General features: G+C 42.5%; 1 protein-coding gene across 2 annotated transcripts in view; it reads left to right on the top strand.

The window, feature by feature from the left end:
* Positions 1-12,985, top strand: part of zfyve1 (zinc finger, FYVE domain containing 1) — a 100,532-nt gene that overhangs the window by 10,483 nt on the left and 77,064 nt on the right. For both annotated transcript variants that reach the window (XM_060828701.1, XM_060828702.1), the window contains exon 2: positions 2,298-2,802. In XM_060828701.1, the coding sequence (XP_060684684.1) occupies positions 2,298-2,802 (505 nt within the window). The remainder of the gene's footprint in view (positions 1-2,297; positions 2,803-12,985) is intronic.

The raw sequence follows: 12,985 nt of genomic DNA, 5'->3' as shown, positions 1-12,985 counted from the left end.
TATGGAGAATCCAAAGTGTTTTTACAAATACATTAAGGACAAAAGGGTAACTAGGGAGAGAATAGGGCCACTCAAAGATCAGCAAGGTGGTCTTTGTGTGGAGCCGCAGAAAATGGGGAGATACTAAACAGGTACTTTACATCAGTATTTACTGTGGAAAAGGATATGAAAGATGTAGAATGTAGGGAAAAAGATGGTGACACCTTGAAAAATGTCCATATTATAGAGGAGAAAGTGCTGGATGTCTTGAAATGCATGAAGGTGGATAAATCCCCTGGATCTGATCAGGTGTACCCTGGAACTCTGTGGGAAGTTAGGGAGGTGATTGCTGGGCCTTTTACTGAGATATTTGCATCATCGATAGTCACAGGTGAGGTGTCAGAAGACTGGACGTTGGCTAACGTGGTGCCACTGTTTAAGAAGGGTAGTAAGGACAAGCCAGGGAGCTATAGACTGGTGAGCCTGACCTCTGTTGTAGGCAAGTTGTTGGAGGGAATCCTGAGGGACAGGATGTACACTTATTTGGAAAGGCCAGGACTAATTAAGGATAATTAAAATGGCTTTGTGCGTGGGAAATCATTTCTCACAAACTTGATTGAGTCTTTTGAAGAAGTAAAAAAGAGGATTGATGAGGGCAGTATGGTAGATGTGACCTATATGGACTTCAGTAAAGCATTCAACAAGGTTCCCCATGGGACACTGATTAGCAAGGTTAGGTCTCATGGAATAAAGGGAGAACTAGCCATTTGAATACAAAACTGTCTCAAAGGTAGAAGCCAGAGGGTGGTGGTGGAGGGTTGTTTTTCAGACTGGAGGCCTGTGACCAGTGGAGTGCCACAAGGATCACTGCTGGGTCCTTTATTTTTTGTCACTTACATAAATGATTTGGATCTGAGCGTAAAAGGTATAGTTAGTAAGTAAGTTTGCAGATGACACCAAAATTGGAGGTGTCGTGGACAGTGAAGAAGATTACCTCAGATTACAACATGGTTTTGATCAGATGGGCCAATGGGCTGAGAAGTGGCAGATGGAGTTTAATTCAGATAAATGTGAGGTGCTGCATTTTGGGAAAGCGAATCTTAGCAGGACTTGTACACTTAATGGTAAGGTCCGTGGGAGTGTTGCTGAACAGAGAGACCTTGGAGTGCAGGTTCAGGCTCCTTGAAAATGGAGTCGCAGGTAGATAGGATAGTGAAGGCGGCGTTTGGTATGCTTTCCTTTATTGGTCAGAGTACTGAGTACAAGAGTTGGGAGGTCATATTGTGGCTGTACAAGGCATTGGTTAGGCCACTGTTGGAATATTGTGTGCAGTTCTGGCTTCCTTCCTATCGGAAAGATGTTGTGAAACTTGAAAGGGTTCAGAGAAGATCCCACTGGTTTCAGTGCCAGTATGAAAAAGATTCCCTTAACCCGACTCACCACTTCCACCCATTAGCCAGTACTCAATCCATCCCAATGTACTATCTTGAAAACAATAGGATTTTCCCTTTTCACTTAACCTTTTGTGAGGTACCTTGCTGAATGTTGGAGATCCAAAAACACAACACCTACAGATATTATCAATTCAATTTGGTGGAGACTTCCTTGAAAAATGTGAGTCCAAAACTTTCCATCAATACATGTTAGGTTAATCAGCCTATAATTCCCCACTCTCTGCCTCTCTCCCTTTCTTGAATGAGGTGTCACATTGGCAGATTTCCCATCCTCTGATGCATCTTCAGAATCTAAGGATTTTTGGAAAATGAAAAGCAATCCATTTTCTCTATTGCTACCTCTTTCAGGTCCTAGGATTCAGTCCATAAGGGCCAGGGGACTTTAAGAATCATAGAATCTTCACAGTGCAGATAGAGGCCACTTGGCTCATCAAGTCTGCACCAAACCTCTGAAGAGCATCCCACCCCCTACCCTTTTCCCTAAATCCCGCATTTAACATGGCTAACCCACCTAGCCTGCACATCACTGGATGTTATGGATCAGCTTAGCATGGCCAATCTATCTAACCTGCAAATCTTTAAACTTGCCTGCCATGGCTACGCAGTGTTAAATAGAGTTGTATGACAGCTTGTTCTTAGCATTAGTGGATGATTGGTATCATGTTTCTCAATGCTGTGCAGCTCAGGAAAATGTATAGGAGATACATTTGTTATTTTTCAAAAATATATGCTTAAGTTTTGTTCCAGTAATGTTCAAGTCTGAAATGCATTTTTTTTTGTGTTGCTTTAACATGCAAGTATGAAATCCTGTCATTTTAGTTGAATTTGCAGAAGTAATCTCAGTTTGCCAACTGTATTTATTAGGTGGCAGATGAAGAGGAATTCATTCAGAAACTCAGCTGCAAAGCAGATGAAAACCTCAAAGTAGTCTCAATCTTTGGCAACACAGGTGATGGCAAATCTCATACCCTTAACCATACCTTTTTCTACGGGCATGAAGTTTTCAAGACCTCCCCTGCTCAGGAATCCTGCACAGTTGGTGTGTGGGCAGCGTATGATCATGTTCATCATATTGTTGTCATTGACACTGAAGGCTTACTGGGAGCAACAGTCAACCTTGGTCAAAGAACAAGACTGCTCCTCAAAGTACTTGCAATATCTGATATAATTATTTACAGAACTCGTGCAGACAGATTACACAATGACCTCTTTAAGTTTCTCAGTGACGCATCTGAAGCCTACCTTAAACATTTTACAAAGGAGTTGAAAGCTACCACTGCAAGGTGTGGATTGGATGTTCCATTATCTACTCTGGGACCATCAGTCATAATCTTCCATGAGACAGTTCATACTAAATTACTGGGATCTGGTAAGCTGTACAATAATCTTCTGTTGTTCAATTAGAATATTATAGAACCAGATCTTGATTTTTGTTTCATTCAGAAATGAAGTTAATAGATGTTTGAACAAGTACATCCAAGTTTGCCTTTTCTGACTATATTGCATGCACTCATGAATTTGGTCTTGAAAAGTGACTCATGTACTTTGGATGATATGGGATGGAATGGGGAGGATTCTCTAAAGTTTGAATAACAAGTGAAGCTTCTACTATGTAGTAACAGCATGAGTGTTGTTTACCATCACAGGATGTTTCTGTCAAACCAAAAGATGTTTTGCCCACCACAGGATTAAGTCATGTGATCACTGAACAGTGTTAGTATGATGTCAAGTATGAATGAATTGTTTAAAAACAGCACCAACTTCAGAACGTTAAATTATGATCAAAAGTATGGTCCTGCATTATTTTGCACATTTGTGTGTGTTGTCTTAATGTAGAAATTAGTTGCTTCAGATTTGAGTGGATTGTTTAAATGATCCCAGGACAAAGTGAAAGTGCTATTTTATGTTTCATTTTAAGTTGGTAGCGCCAAACCTACATTTCCTTCTATGATTCCTGATGAGAAGCAGCCAGTGTTCTGGCTTGCTTGAGGGCTTTCCAGTGGATAAGTTAGGTTGTTCAACTCCTCGAGCCTGCCCCTGCAAATAATTCAGATCGTGGTTGATCAGATAGTAATACAAATTCTACTTTTCTGTCTATCCTCATGACCTTTATTCAAGGCAATGATAGGAATCAAAGCTGTTGATTGGATTTGCACCATATCCACTTTGAATATTCACTCCTTCCACCAGTGCTGCACAGTGGCAACAATGTATACCATCTAAAAAATGTACTGCACTAGCTCAGTAATGCTATTCTGACAGCACTTTCTAAAAAGGACACAAGCTGTAGATACATGGGAACACTAGACTAGCAAATTCTCTTCTAAACCACATTCTGTCCTGATCTGGAAATGTATTGCGATTACTTTACTATTGCTTGGTCAAAATACTAAAACTCCCTGGGTTGGATCTACGACTCATGGACCGCAGCAGTTCAAGAAGGTAGCTCATGATCACCTTCTCTTGGGCAATAAGGTATATTTATTTGGGGCTTACTAAGGTAGATAAGTCCCGGAGTGCTGTTGGGATCCTTTCCAGAATATTGTGGGAGGCAACAGAACAAATTGTTGGAGCACTAAAAGGCATCTTTGTATCTCGTTGGCCACAGGTGAGGTCCCAGAGGACTGGAGAATAGCCAGTATAGTCCCATTGTTTAAGAAGGGTAGCAGAGATAGTCCAGGAAATTACAAGTCTGTGAGCCTCACATTGGTAGTAGGGAACTTACTTGAAAATGTTCTCAGGAACAATATTTGTATGTATTTAGAAACATTTTGGAGCAGCAGCAGGACCAATGAGAGTGATGACGAGGGGACTGCTGGGAGAAGGTGGGTTTCCCTTTTATTTTGGCAGCACAGCTAAGTGGGAGTGGTGAGAGTGAGGAGCTGAGTGGGCGTAGTCGAATTGCACTCTGGGAAGGTAGGTGAATTGATATATTTGAACAGCGGCTGAACCTGAGACACTACACTATCTCCCACCAGCACCCCCTCCTCTGTGGTGTATTGATAAGGTAAGGCTTTTCTGTTCTTTTGTCGTGAGATTTCTTTTTTTTTCATTTATCAGTTATTTGATATTATAGTTGGTTTAAGTTAAGCTTATGAGTAAAAATGGCTGCAGATCTCAGACCCGTGTAATGCTCCTCTTGCTCAATGTGGGAAGTCAGGGACGTGACTGATGCCTCAACTCCCCCACATGCAGGAAGTGTGTCCAGCTACAGCTCTTGTTAGACCGCATGATGGCTCTGGAGCATACACGATGCTGAGGGGGTCATGGATGTAGCACGTTTAGCGAATTGGTCACACTGCTGATTAGGATTGCTGAGGGAGAAAGGGAATGGGTGACCAAAAGGCAGAGAAAGAGCAGGAAGGCAGTGCAGGTGTCCGGTGCAGTCACCTCCGTTTAGAACAGGTATACCGTTTTGGATACTGTTCGGGGAGATGGCTCACCAGGGGAAGGCAGCAGTAGTCAGGTTCATTGGTAGCGTGGCTGGCTCTGCTGTACAGAAGGGTGGGAAAAAGAGTGGAAAGGCTATAGTCATGGGGGATTCAATTGTAAGGGGAGTAGATAGATAGTTCTGTGGTCAAAAACAAGATTTCCGAATAGTATGTTGCTTCCCAGGTGCACGGGTCAGGGATGTCTCAGATCGGCTGCAGGACATTCTGAAGGGGCGAAGAGGTGAACAGCCAGCTGTTGTGGTTCATACAGCCACCGATGATATCGGTAATAAACGGGCTGAGGCCCTACAAGCAGAATTTAGGAAGTTAGGAACCAAGTTAAAAAGTAGTGCCTCAGAGGTAGTAATCTCAGGATTGCTACCAGTGCCACGTGCTAGTCAGAGTGGAAATGAAAGAAGGGGCATGATGAATGCATAGTTTGAGAGATGGTGTAGGAGGGAGGGATTCAGATTTTTGGGACATTGGTCCCAGTTCTGGGTGAGGGGGAACCTTTACAAATTACACCTGGGCTGGACTGATGTCTTAGGGAGTGCTTTAGCTAATGCTGTTGGGGAGCATTTAAACTAATGTGGCAGAGGGAAGGGGAGCAATTGAGGAGGCTAGTGGACAGTCAGGTGGTAGTAACTAAAGCCTGTAAGGAACTAGATAATGAAGTCAGTGTGACTAAGGGGAAGAGTAGGCCGGGAGCAGATGATGAATACAAAGGGACTGGTGGTCTGAAGTGCATTTGTTTTAATGCAAGAAGGGTAGTAGGAAAGGCAGATGAATTAGGGCTTGGATTAGTACCTGGGAGTATGATGTTATTACTATTACTGAGACTTGGTTGAGAAAGGGCAGTATTGGCAACTAATTGTTCATAGTGGCTCAGTGGTTAGCACAGCTGCCTCTCAACACTAGGGACTCTGGTTCAATTCCAGCCTCGGGCGATTGTCTGTGTGGAGTTAGCACGTTCTCCCTGTATCTGCATGGGTTTCCTGCTGGTACTCTGGTTTCCTCCCACAATCCAAAGATATGCATGTTAGGTGAATTGGCCATGTTAAATTGCCCATCGTGTTCAGGGATATGTAGGTTAAGTGCATTAGTTAAGGGTAAATGTAGAGTACTAGGGTGGGGGGGGGGGGGGGGGGGGGGGGGGGGGGGGTGGGTGTGGGGGTGGGGGGTGGTGGGTGGGGGTTGGGGGGGGGGGGGGGTGGTGGTGGTGGGGGGGGGGAGTGGGTCAGTGTGGACTTGTTGGGCCGAATGGCCTGTTTCCACACTGTGGGCATTCTATGATTCTAAGTTGATCGAGTATTTTGACAAGGTGATGAAGATGATTGATGAGGCAAAGTGGTTGAAGCTGTTAACGTGAACTCAGTGAAGTCTTTGTCAAGGTCCCTCATGGCAATGTGGTAGAAAAGGTGAAATCACATTGTATCAGGGATCAGCTGACGATGAATACAGAACTGGCTTAGTGATAAGAGATAGAGGATAGTGACAGAAGAATGCTTTTCCAAATGAACGGTTATAGTTACTGGTTTTCCACAGGGATCAGTGCTGGGGCATCTTTTGTTTGTGGTATAAATGATTTGGAAGAAAGCTTGGCTGGTCCAATTAGTAAGTTTGCGGACAACGCAGAGATTGGTGGAGTTGCGGATAATGAAGAGTATTGTCAGAGGATAGAGCAGAATAACGATCATTTGGAGGCATGGACAGAAAAATGGCAGATGGAGTTTAATCTGGACAATGTGAGGTGATGCAATTTGGAAGGTACAGGTGAAAATTATACAATGAATGACAGAACTCTTAGGAGTATTGATATGCAGGGGGAATCCAGGTGTGCAGTCCAAAAGTTATCCAATGCCCAAATGCATTGGTGTTTAGGCTGCTGTTGTACCTGGTGGAAGCAGGCATTTCTGTGAATATGTGAATAGGAAGGGAATAGAGTGATACGTATCCCGTAAGTGAAGACAGTTTTAGTATGGAGGGGCAAAGTGTGTTGATGCAGGCTTGGAGAGTCTGTTTCTGTTCTCTTGTTCTCTTTGTTCTCTTGTTCTTAGCTGATCCAGGGATGCTTGCATTTGTGAATTAGTCAACAAGATACAGCTTAGATTCTAACATCCAGGATTAACTGATATAAATGTCAATTATCAGACCAACTGTGGGCTGACTTACCACATGGGGCACCTTAAGTGGTCAGACCTTTAAGACTGATCCTGTAGATATTTTTAACGTTGGTAGTCATTAAATCTCACTAAAACTGTCTCCTTTACAAGGGACTCCAGTACTTCACTTTTAAAAATCTAGATTCAGAATGTTCAAAACCTCTGACACAGTGAGTGTCTTAGTAGCTCTTCTGAGACAGAGTTCCAAAGGACTCCTGAGAATGCTCCTAGACATCTGATTAAAACTTGAAACTTGCAGTAATCAATTACTAACTTCATCAAACCACTTTCTCTTACCTCCATTTTAGCAGTTGCTTCAAATAGATACTGTTTGTGGGCTTCCTTCAGCCCACTCTCAGATGTACCTAATTTGGAGTAGCTCCCCAAGCTATTTTCTCCAGCCTTAAACATTTTCCACTGCATGAAGCCACCTTCCCTGGTCAATGTCAAGCACAGGCAGCCTCGCATCCCCTTTACTTTTGTTAATTTTTGCGCCAAAGCTGGAATGAAGACAGGAGCCAAATGGGTCAAGCAAACCCAAGGTGATAATCAGAATTTGTTCCTAATTTTGACCTGATATCATGACTTATCTGGATCTGAAGTTACTGTTGAGAGCTCCCTCCTGACTATACCACTCTGCTGAGTCTGTCCTGACAGTGGGCAGTGGTGCTAGTGGCGAGAGTGTGGTGCTGGAAAAGCACAGCAGGTCAGACAGCATCCGAGAAGCTGGAAAATTGACGTTCCAGCAAATGCCCTTCAGGAAGGGCTCCCTGTATGCTGCCTGACCTGTGCTTTTCCAGCACCACACTCTCAACTCTGATCTCCAGCATCTGCAGTCCTCACTTTTGCCCAATGGTAGTAGTGGCACATGGAAGCATATCTCTGAGATAATGTCAGGTTGTTGCTTGACTCTTTGTGAGACAGCTCTCCTAAGTTTGTCCCAAATGTTCATTTACTAAGGAGAACTTTGCAGTGTCAGCCAGGCTGTTTGCCATTAAAGAGCCTTAGTCAATTTTGTGTGGTACATCTAGAATCATAAAAGTGGGCAAAAGTGAGGACTGCAGATGCTGGAAATAAGATTTTAGATTAGAGTGTTGCTGGAAAAGCACAGCAGGTCAGGCAGCATCCGAGGAGCAGGAAAATTCCTGAAGAAGGGCTTTTGCCCGAAACGTCGATTTTCCTGCTCCTCGGATGCTGCCTGACCTGGCTGTGCTTTTCCAGCACCACTCTAATCTAGAATCATAAAAGCCCTACAGTGTACTGTTTGATATAATCCATTCTGCCCATCAAGTCCACACCACCCCTCTGAAGTCCATCCAAAACCACTATCTCCACCTTATTCCTGTTGCCTTGTACTTCCCAGTTAATCCACCTAATCTACCTTGGTGCTGATCCCTGGACACCATGGGCAACTTAGCATGGCCAATCTACCTCACATGTGCATCTTTGGACATCTAGTTTCTTTTATTTTCTCAAACTTGGTAGCATTTAGACACAACTGAGTGGTTTGCTATTTGCTGAGTTAGTTACTGATTGTCTTGTCATGACTTACTGGGAAGAGTGAGCCACTAAATGTCCGCACTGTTCCACGAGCCATCACAAAATGTATAAAATCACAATTAGTCCATCAAACTGACCAATTTTCCACTCTGACTGCTATTCAGGACAAAACCAATTTACAAAAACATGATTATATTTGTTGTAACAAAAGAGAATTACTCACCTATTATGTGATTTAAACTACAACTCTTTAAAATCCCCAAATAGTTGTACACACTATCATGACTAGGAGACTATTTGACACATATGGGTAGAAAAGAACTGTAGATGAGAAACACAATTTTGAAGATGAAAAATCCAGGTCACTAGGTTGGGTTACATTTGTTCTCACAGTTTCTTTTGATTTTAACACTGATAACATGGTGTTATCTATGATGGGATTGTTTTCTTCACTTCAGTCGCTCATCTGGTGAACCAGCAGGAGGCTGGAAGAACACAGGAAGCATCAGGAAGCGGTGAAGTCAACTTTTCAGGCATGACCCTTCTTCAGAACCTGGCTGTTTTGATGTTAAAAAAATTGGGAAGAAATAATTCTATTATTCTTTTCACTCACTTTGGAGTATATGCATATAGAGAGAGAAGTGAGATACTTTCAATTCACAGGCACCAGATGTATCTTCACTTGCAGCTTTTTAGCAAACCGCAGCTTAGCCAATTGGAAGGCAATCGTCGGGCAGTTTTTTCTCAACTAAACCCACTCTGTTTCCGAGTATCCTCCTCAATGCTTCAAAAGCCAACATTGTCTTGCACAGTTCAAAATGTGCTGCACTTGACTTTTCACTTGAAATTTGCAAAACTGTCATAGTTCAATTATTTAGTGGTGTCTGACTTCCATTCGAGTTCGCATTTCACAAAGGAAAAATATGTGGTGCCTCACAGTCTGGAGTCATGTAAGTGAGAATGGCAGATTTTCCTTAAAGGGCATTAGTGAGCCAGATGCATTTTTATGACCATTGTCAGTTGTTACATAGTCAACATTAAGTAGCTTTTGATTCTATCTGTATTTAATTAAAGTCAAAAATCGCACAACATCAGGTTATAGTCCAACAGGTTTAATTGGAAGCACACTAGCTTTCGGAGTTGGACTATAACCTGGTGTTGTGATTTTTAACTTTGTACACCCCAGTCCAATACCTGCATCTCCAAATCTTAATGAAAGTCAAATTTCATCCTCAGATCCTTGGTCTCTGAATTGCTGATCCAGTGACAGTACCACCACATCATCATCTCCCTATATTTGGCAGATCATAAAACTATGGATGAAAAATTAATAACAGGGAAAATCATTTCAATAAATCAAAAAGTCCAGACTATAAGATGGAGAGTTGTTTCTCTTAGCTGTCAAGATTTTAGCAATAATGGCATGATTTCTGCAAGATTATGATCAACTTTAATTCAATAGCTGATCATGTTTTATTATTCTTTTGAGTCGATAATTTATTTTCCCCCCTTCTCTTCACTTGTACAGAGAGAAGAAAAGAGAAGTATCCCCTACTTTCGGATGCTTTTGACTACACTATCAGGAAGAATCCCTCCTGACACTTGTAAACTATAAAGCAGTCTCTCCAACTTCGATTTTCAGGTTTTTTTCCCCCTAAAAATATATTTATTTATTTCTTGGATTCTGGTGTCGTTTCCTGGCCAACATTTATTCCCCATTGCTAGTTACCCTTGAGAAGGTGATGGTGAGTTTCTTTCTTGAACTTACAGTCCTTCAAGGAAAAATATAAGGTCCCTTACAATGGTCAAGTTTTATTTATTTAATACTGTGGAATCTCATGCCTGTGTACCCTTAATTAGTATCTAAGATTTTGAACTTTGTTTTGGGTCCTGGAGGTAGACAACTGACTCAAACAAACCTCCCTGTGTATTCACAACACAGTAAAAGTCAAACCTTCAAAGACCCTAAAAATTGACACCTTTGATCATGCAAACAGGTGATGCAGTGATCTGATCTAAAAGTCATTTTGCTTTGTTTAAAGTTTTGTGTCGTCCCGTATCCCCCTATTAGCCAAAACAAAAAGCTCAGACACAGAGTAGTTTTGCCGCCTTCATCTTTATTCTGAGCCCTGGAGAGCGAGAAAATGATTACCAATGTGCACAGAGACATGAATACTCAGTCTTCTCTCTCGAACGGCAGTTTCTTAATGAACTATGTAGTGATTTTACAGGAAGGAGCATCCAGATAAGGCGACATACATATTAATTGACCGTTACAATCAGCAAGTGTCATTGGTAAAGATTAAGCCATCTGCTGTTACACAATGAATGTTCTTAACCTTGTTAACTGGCTTCACATAATGAATACTTTTCACCTTGTTAAATTGACCTTACATACTAAATGCCATCTTATCTTGTTAAATGGTTGTACGTAACGGCTGCTTTTCCATCTTGTTAATCCATTACCTTTGCCTCCACCCCATTGTTGACTGTATTTCTTATCTGAGTTATGCTCAGCTGAACCTCTTGTTTCACAAAACTCAGAACTTAACTCTTTTCCTTTTCAATTTTATCAGGATTTGGCAACAGTGGAAGTCTGGGCTGATATGACAACCTAAGGCTTACATTGAATGTCAAGGCCACAGAATGGGCGTAAATTAAGCTTTTACTGAAATACAAGGGAATTTAGTTATGGTCAGAAACTCAGCTCTTTATAGAACATAGAACATAGAAGGATACAGCGCAGTACAGGCCCTTCGGCCCTCGATGTTGCGCCGACCGAGTCCTACCTAACCTATACTAGCCCAATAACTTCCAAATGCCTATCCAATGCCCGCTTAAATGAACATAAAGAAGGAGAGTTCACCACTGATACGGGCAGGGCATTCCATGAACTCACAACCCGCTGTGTGAAGAATCTACCCCTAACATCTGTCCTATACCTACCACCCCTTAATTTAAAGCTATGTCCCCTAGTAACACCTGACTCCATCATCGGTAAAAGGTTCTTAGTATCTACCCTATCTAAACCCCTAATCATCTTATACACTTCTATCAGATCTCCCCTAAACCTTCTCTTCTCCAATGAGAACAGCCCCAAGTGCCTCAGCCTTTCCTCATAAGATTTTCCTACCATTCCAGGCAACATCCTGGTAAACCTCCTCTGCACGCGTTCTAAAGCTTCCACATCCTTCCTATAGTATGGCGACCAAAACTGCACACAATACTCCAGATGAGGCCTCACCAGAGTCTTATACAACTGCAACATGACCTCAGGACTCCGGAACTCAATTCCTCTGCCAATAAAGCCCAGTACACCATATGCCTTCCTCACAGCACTATTTACCTGGGTGGCAACTTTCAGAGATCTGTGTACATGGACACCAAGATCCCTCTGCTCATCCACACTACCAAGTAGCCTACCATTAGCCCAGTAATCCATCATCTTGTTATTCCTACCAAAGTGAACGACTTCGCACTTAGCTACATTGAATTCCATTTGCCACATTTCCGCCCAGCTCTGCAACTTATCTATATCCCGCTGTAACCTACCACTTCCTTCCTCACTATCCACAACTCCACCGACTTTCGTGTCATCCGCAAACTTGCTTACCCAGCTTTCAAGTCCTTCCTCTAGATCATTTATAAAGATAACAAAAAGCAATGGTCCCAAAACAGATCCTTGTGGTACACCGCTAGTAACTGCGCTCCAAGATGAACATAATCCATCAACTACTACCCTCTGTCTCCTTCCAGCCAGCCAATTCCTAATCCAAACCTCTAATGTATCCTCAATGCCATACCTCCGAAGTTTTAGCATTAGCCTACCATGGGGAACCTTATCGAACGCCTTACTAAAATCCATATACACAACATCTACTGCTTTACCCTCATCCACTTCCTTAGTCACCTTCTCAAAGAACTCAACAAGGTTTGTGAGGCACGACCTGCCCTTCACAAAACCATGTTGGCTATCCCTGATCACGTTATTCCTACCCAGATGTTCATAAATCTTATCCCTTACCATTCTCTCTAAGACTTTGCCCACCACTGAAGTCGGACTCACTGGCCTATAGTTACTAGGGCTATCCCTACTCCCTTTCTTGAACAATGGGACCACATTCGCTATCCTCCAGTCCTCTGGTACTATTCCCGTTGACAATGACGACATAAAAATCCAGGCCAATGGCTCTGCTATCTCCTCCCTAGCTTCCCATAGGATCCTGGGGTAAATGCCATCAGGCCCAGGAGGCTTATCTATCCTGAATATCTGAATATCCTTTCCAATATTCCCAAAACCTCTTCCCTGCATATTTCCAGGGCATCCATTCTAATTATTTGTGATTCCATATTCACATCAGCAACAGTGTCCTGTTCCTGAGTGAATACTGATGAAAAGTACTGATTTAATGTCTCTCCAATCTCCTCCGCCTCCACACACAACTTCCCACTACTATCC

This window comes from Hemiscyllium ocellatum, chromosome 8 (genome assembly GCF_020745735.1).
Source record: "Hemiscyllium ocellatum isolate sHemOce1 chromosome 8, sHemOce1.pat.X.cur, whole genome shotgun sequence".
Lineage (NCBI taxonomy): Eukaryota > Metazoa > Chordata > Chondrichthyes > Orectolobiformes > Hemiscylliidae > Hemiscyllium > Hemiscyllium ocellatum.
Note: the sequence above shows the minus strand (reverse complement) of the source record. Positions and strands in the feature narration are given on the sequence as shown.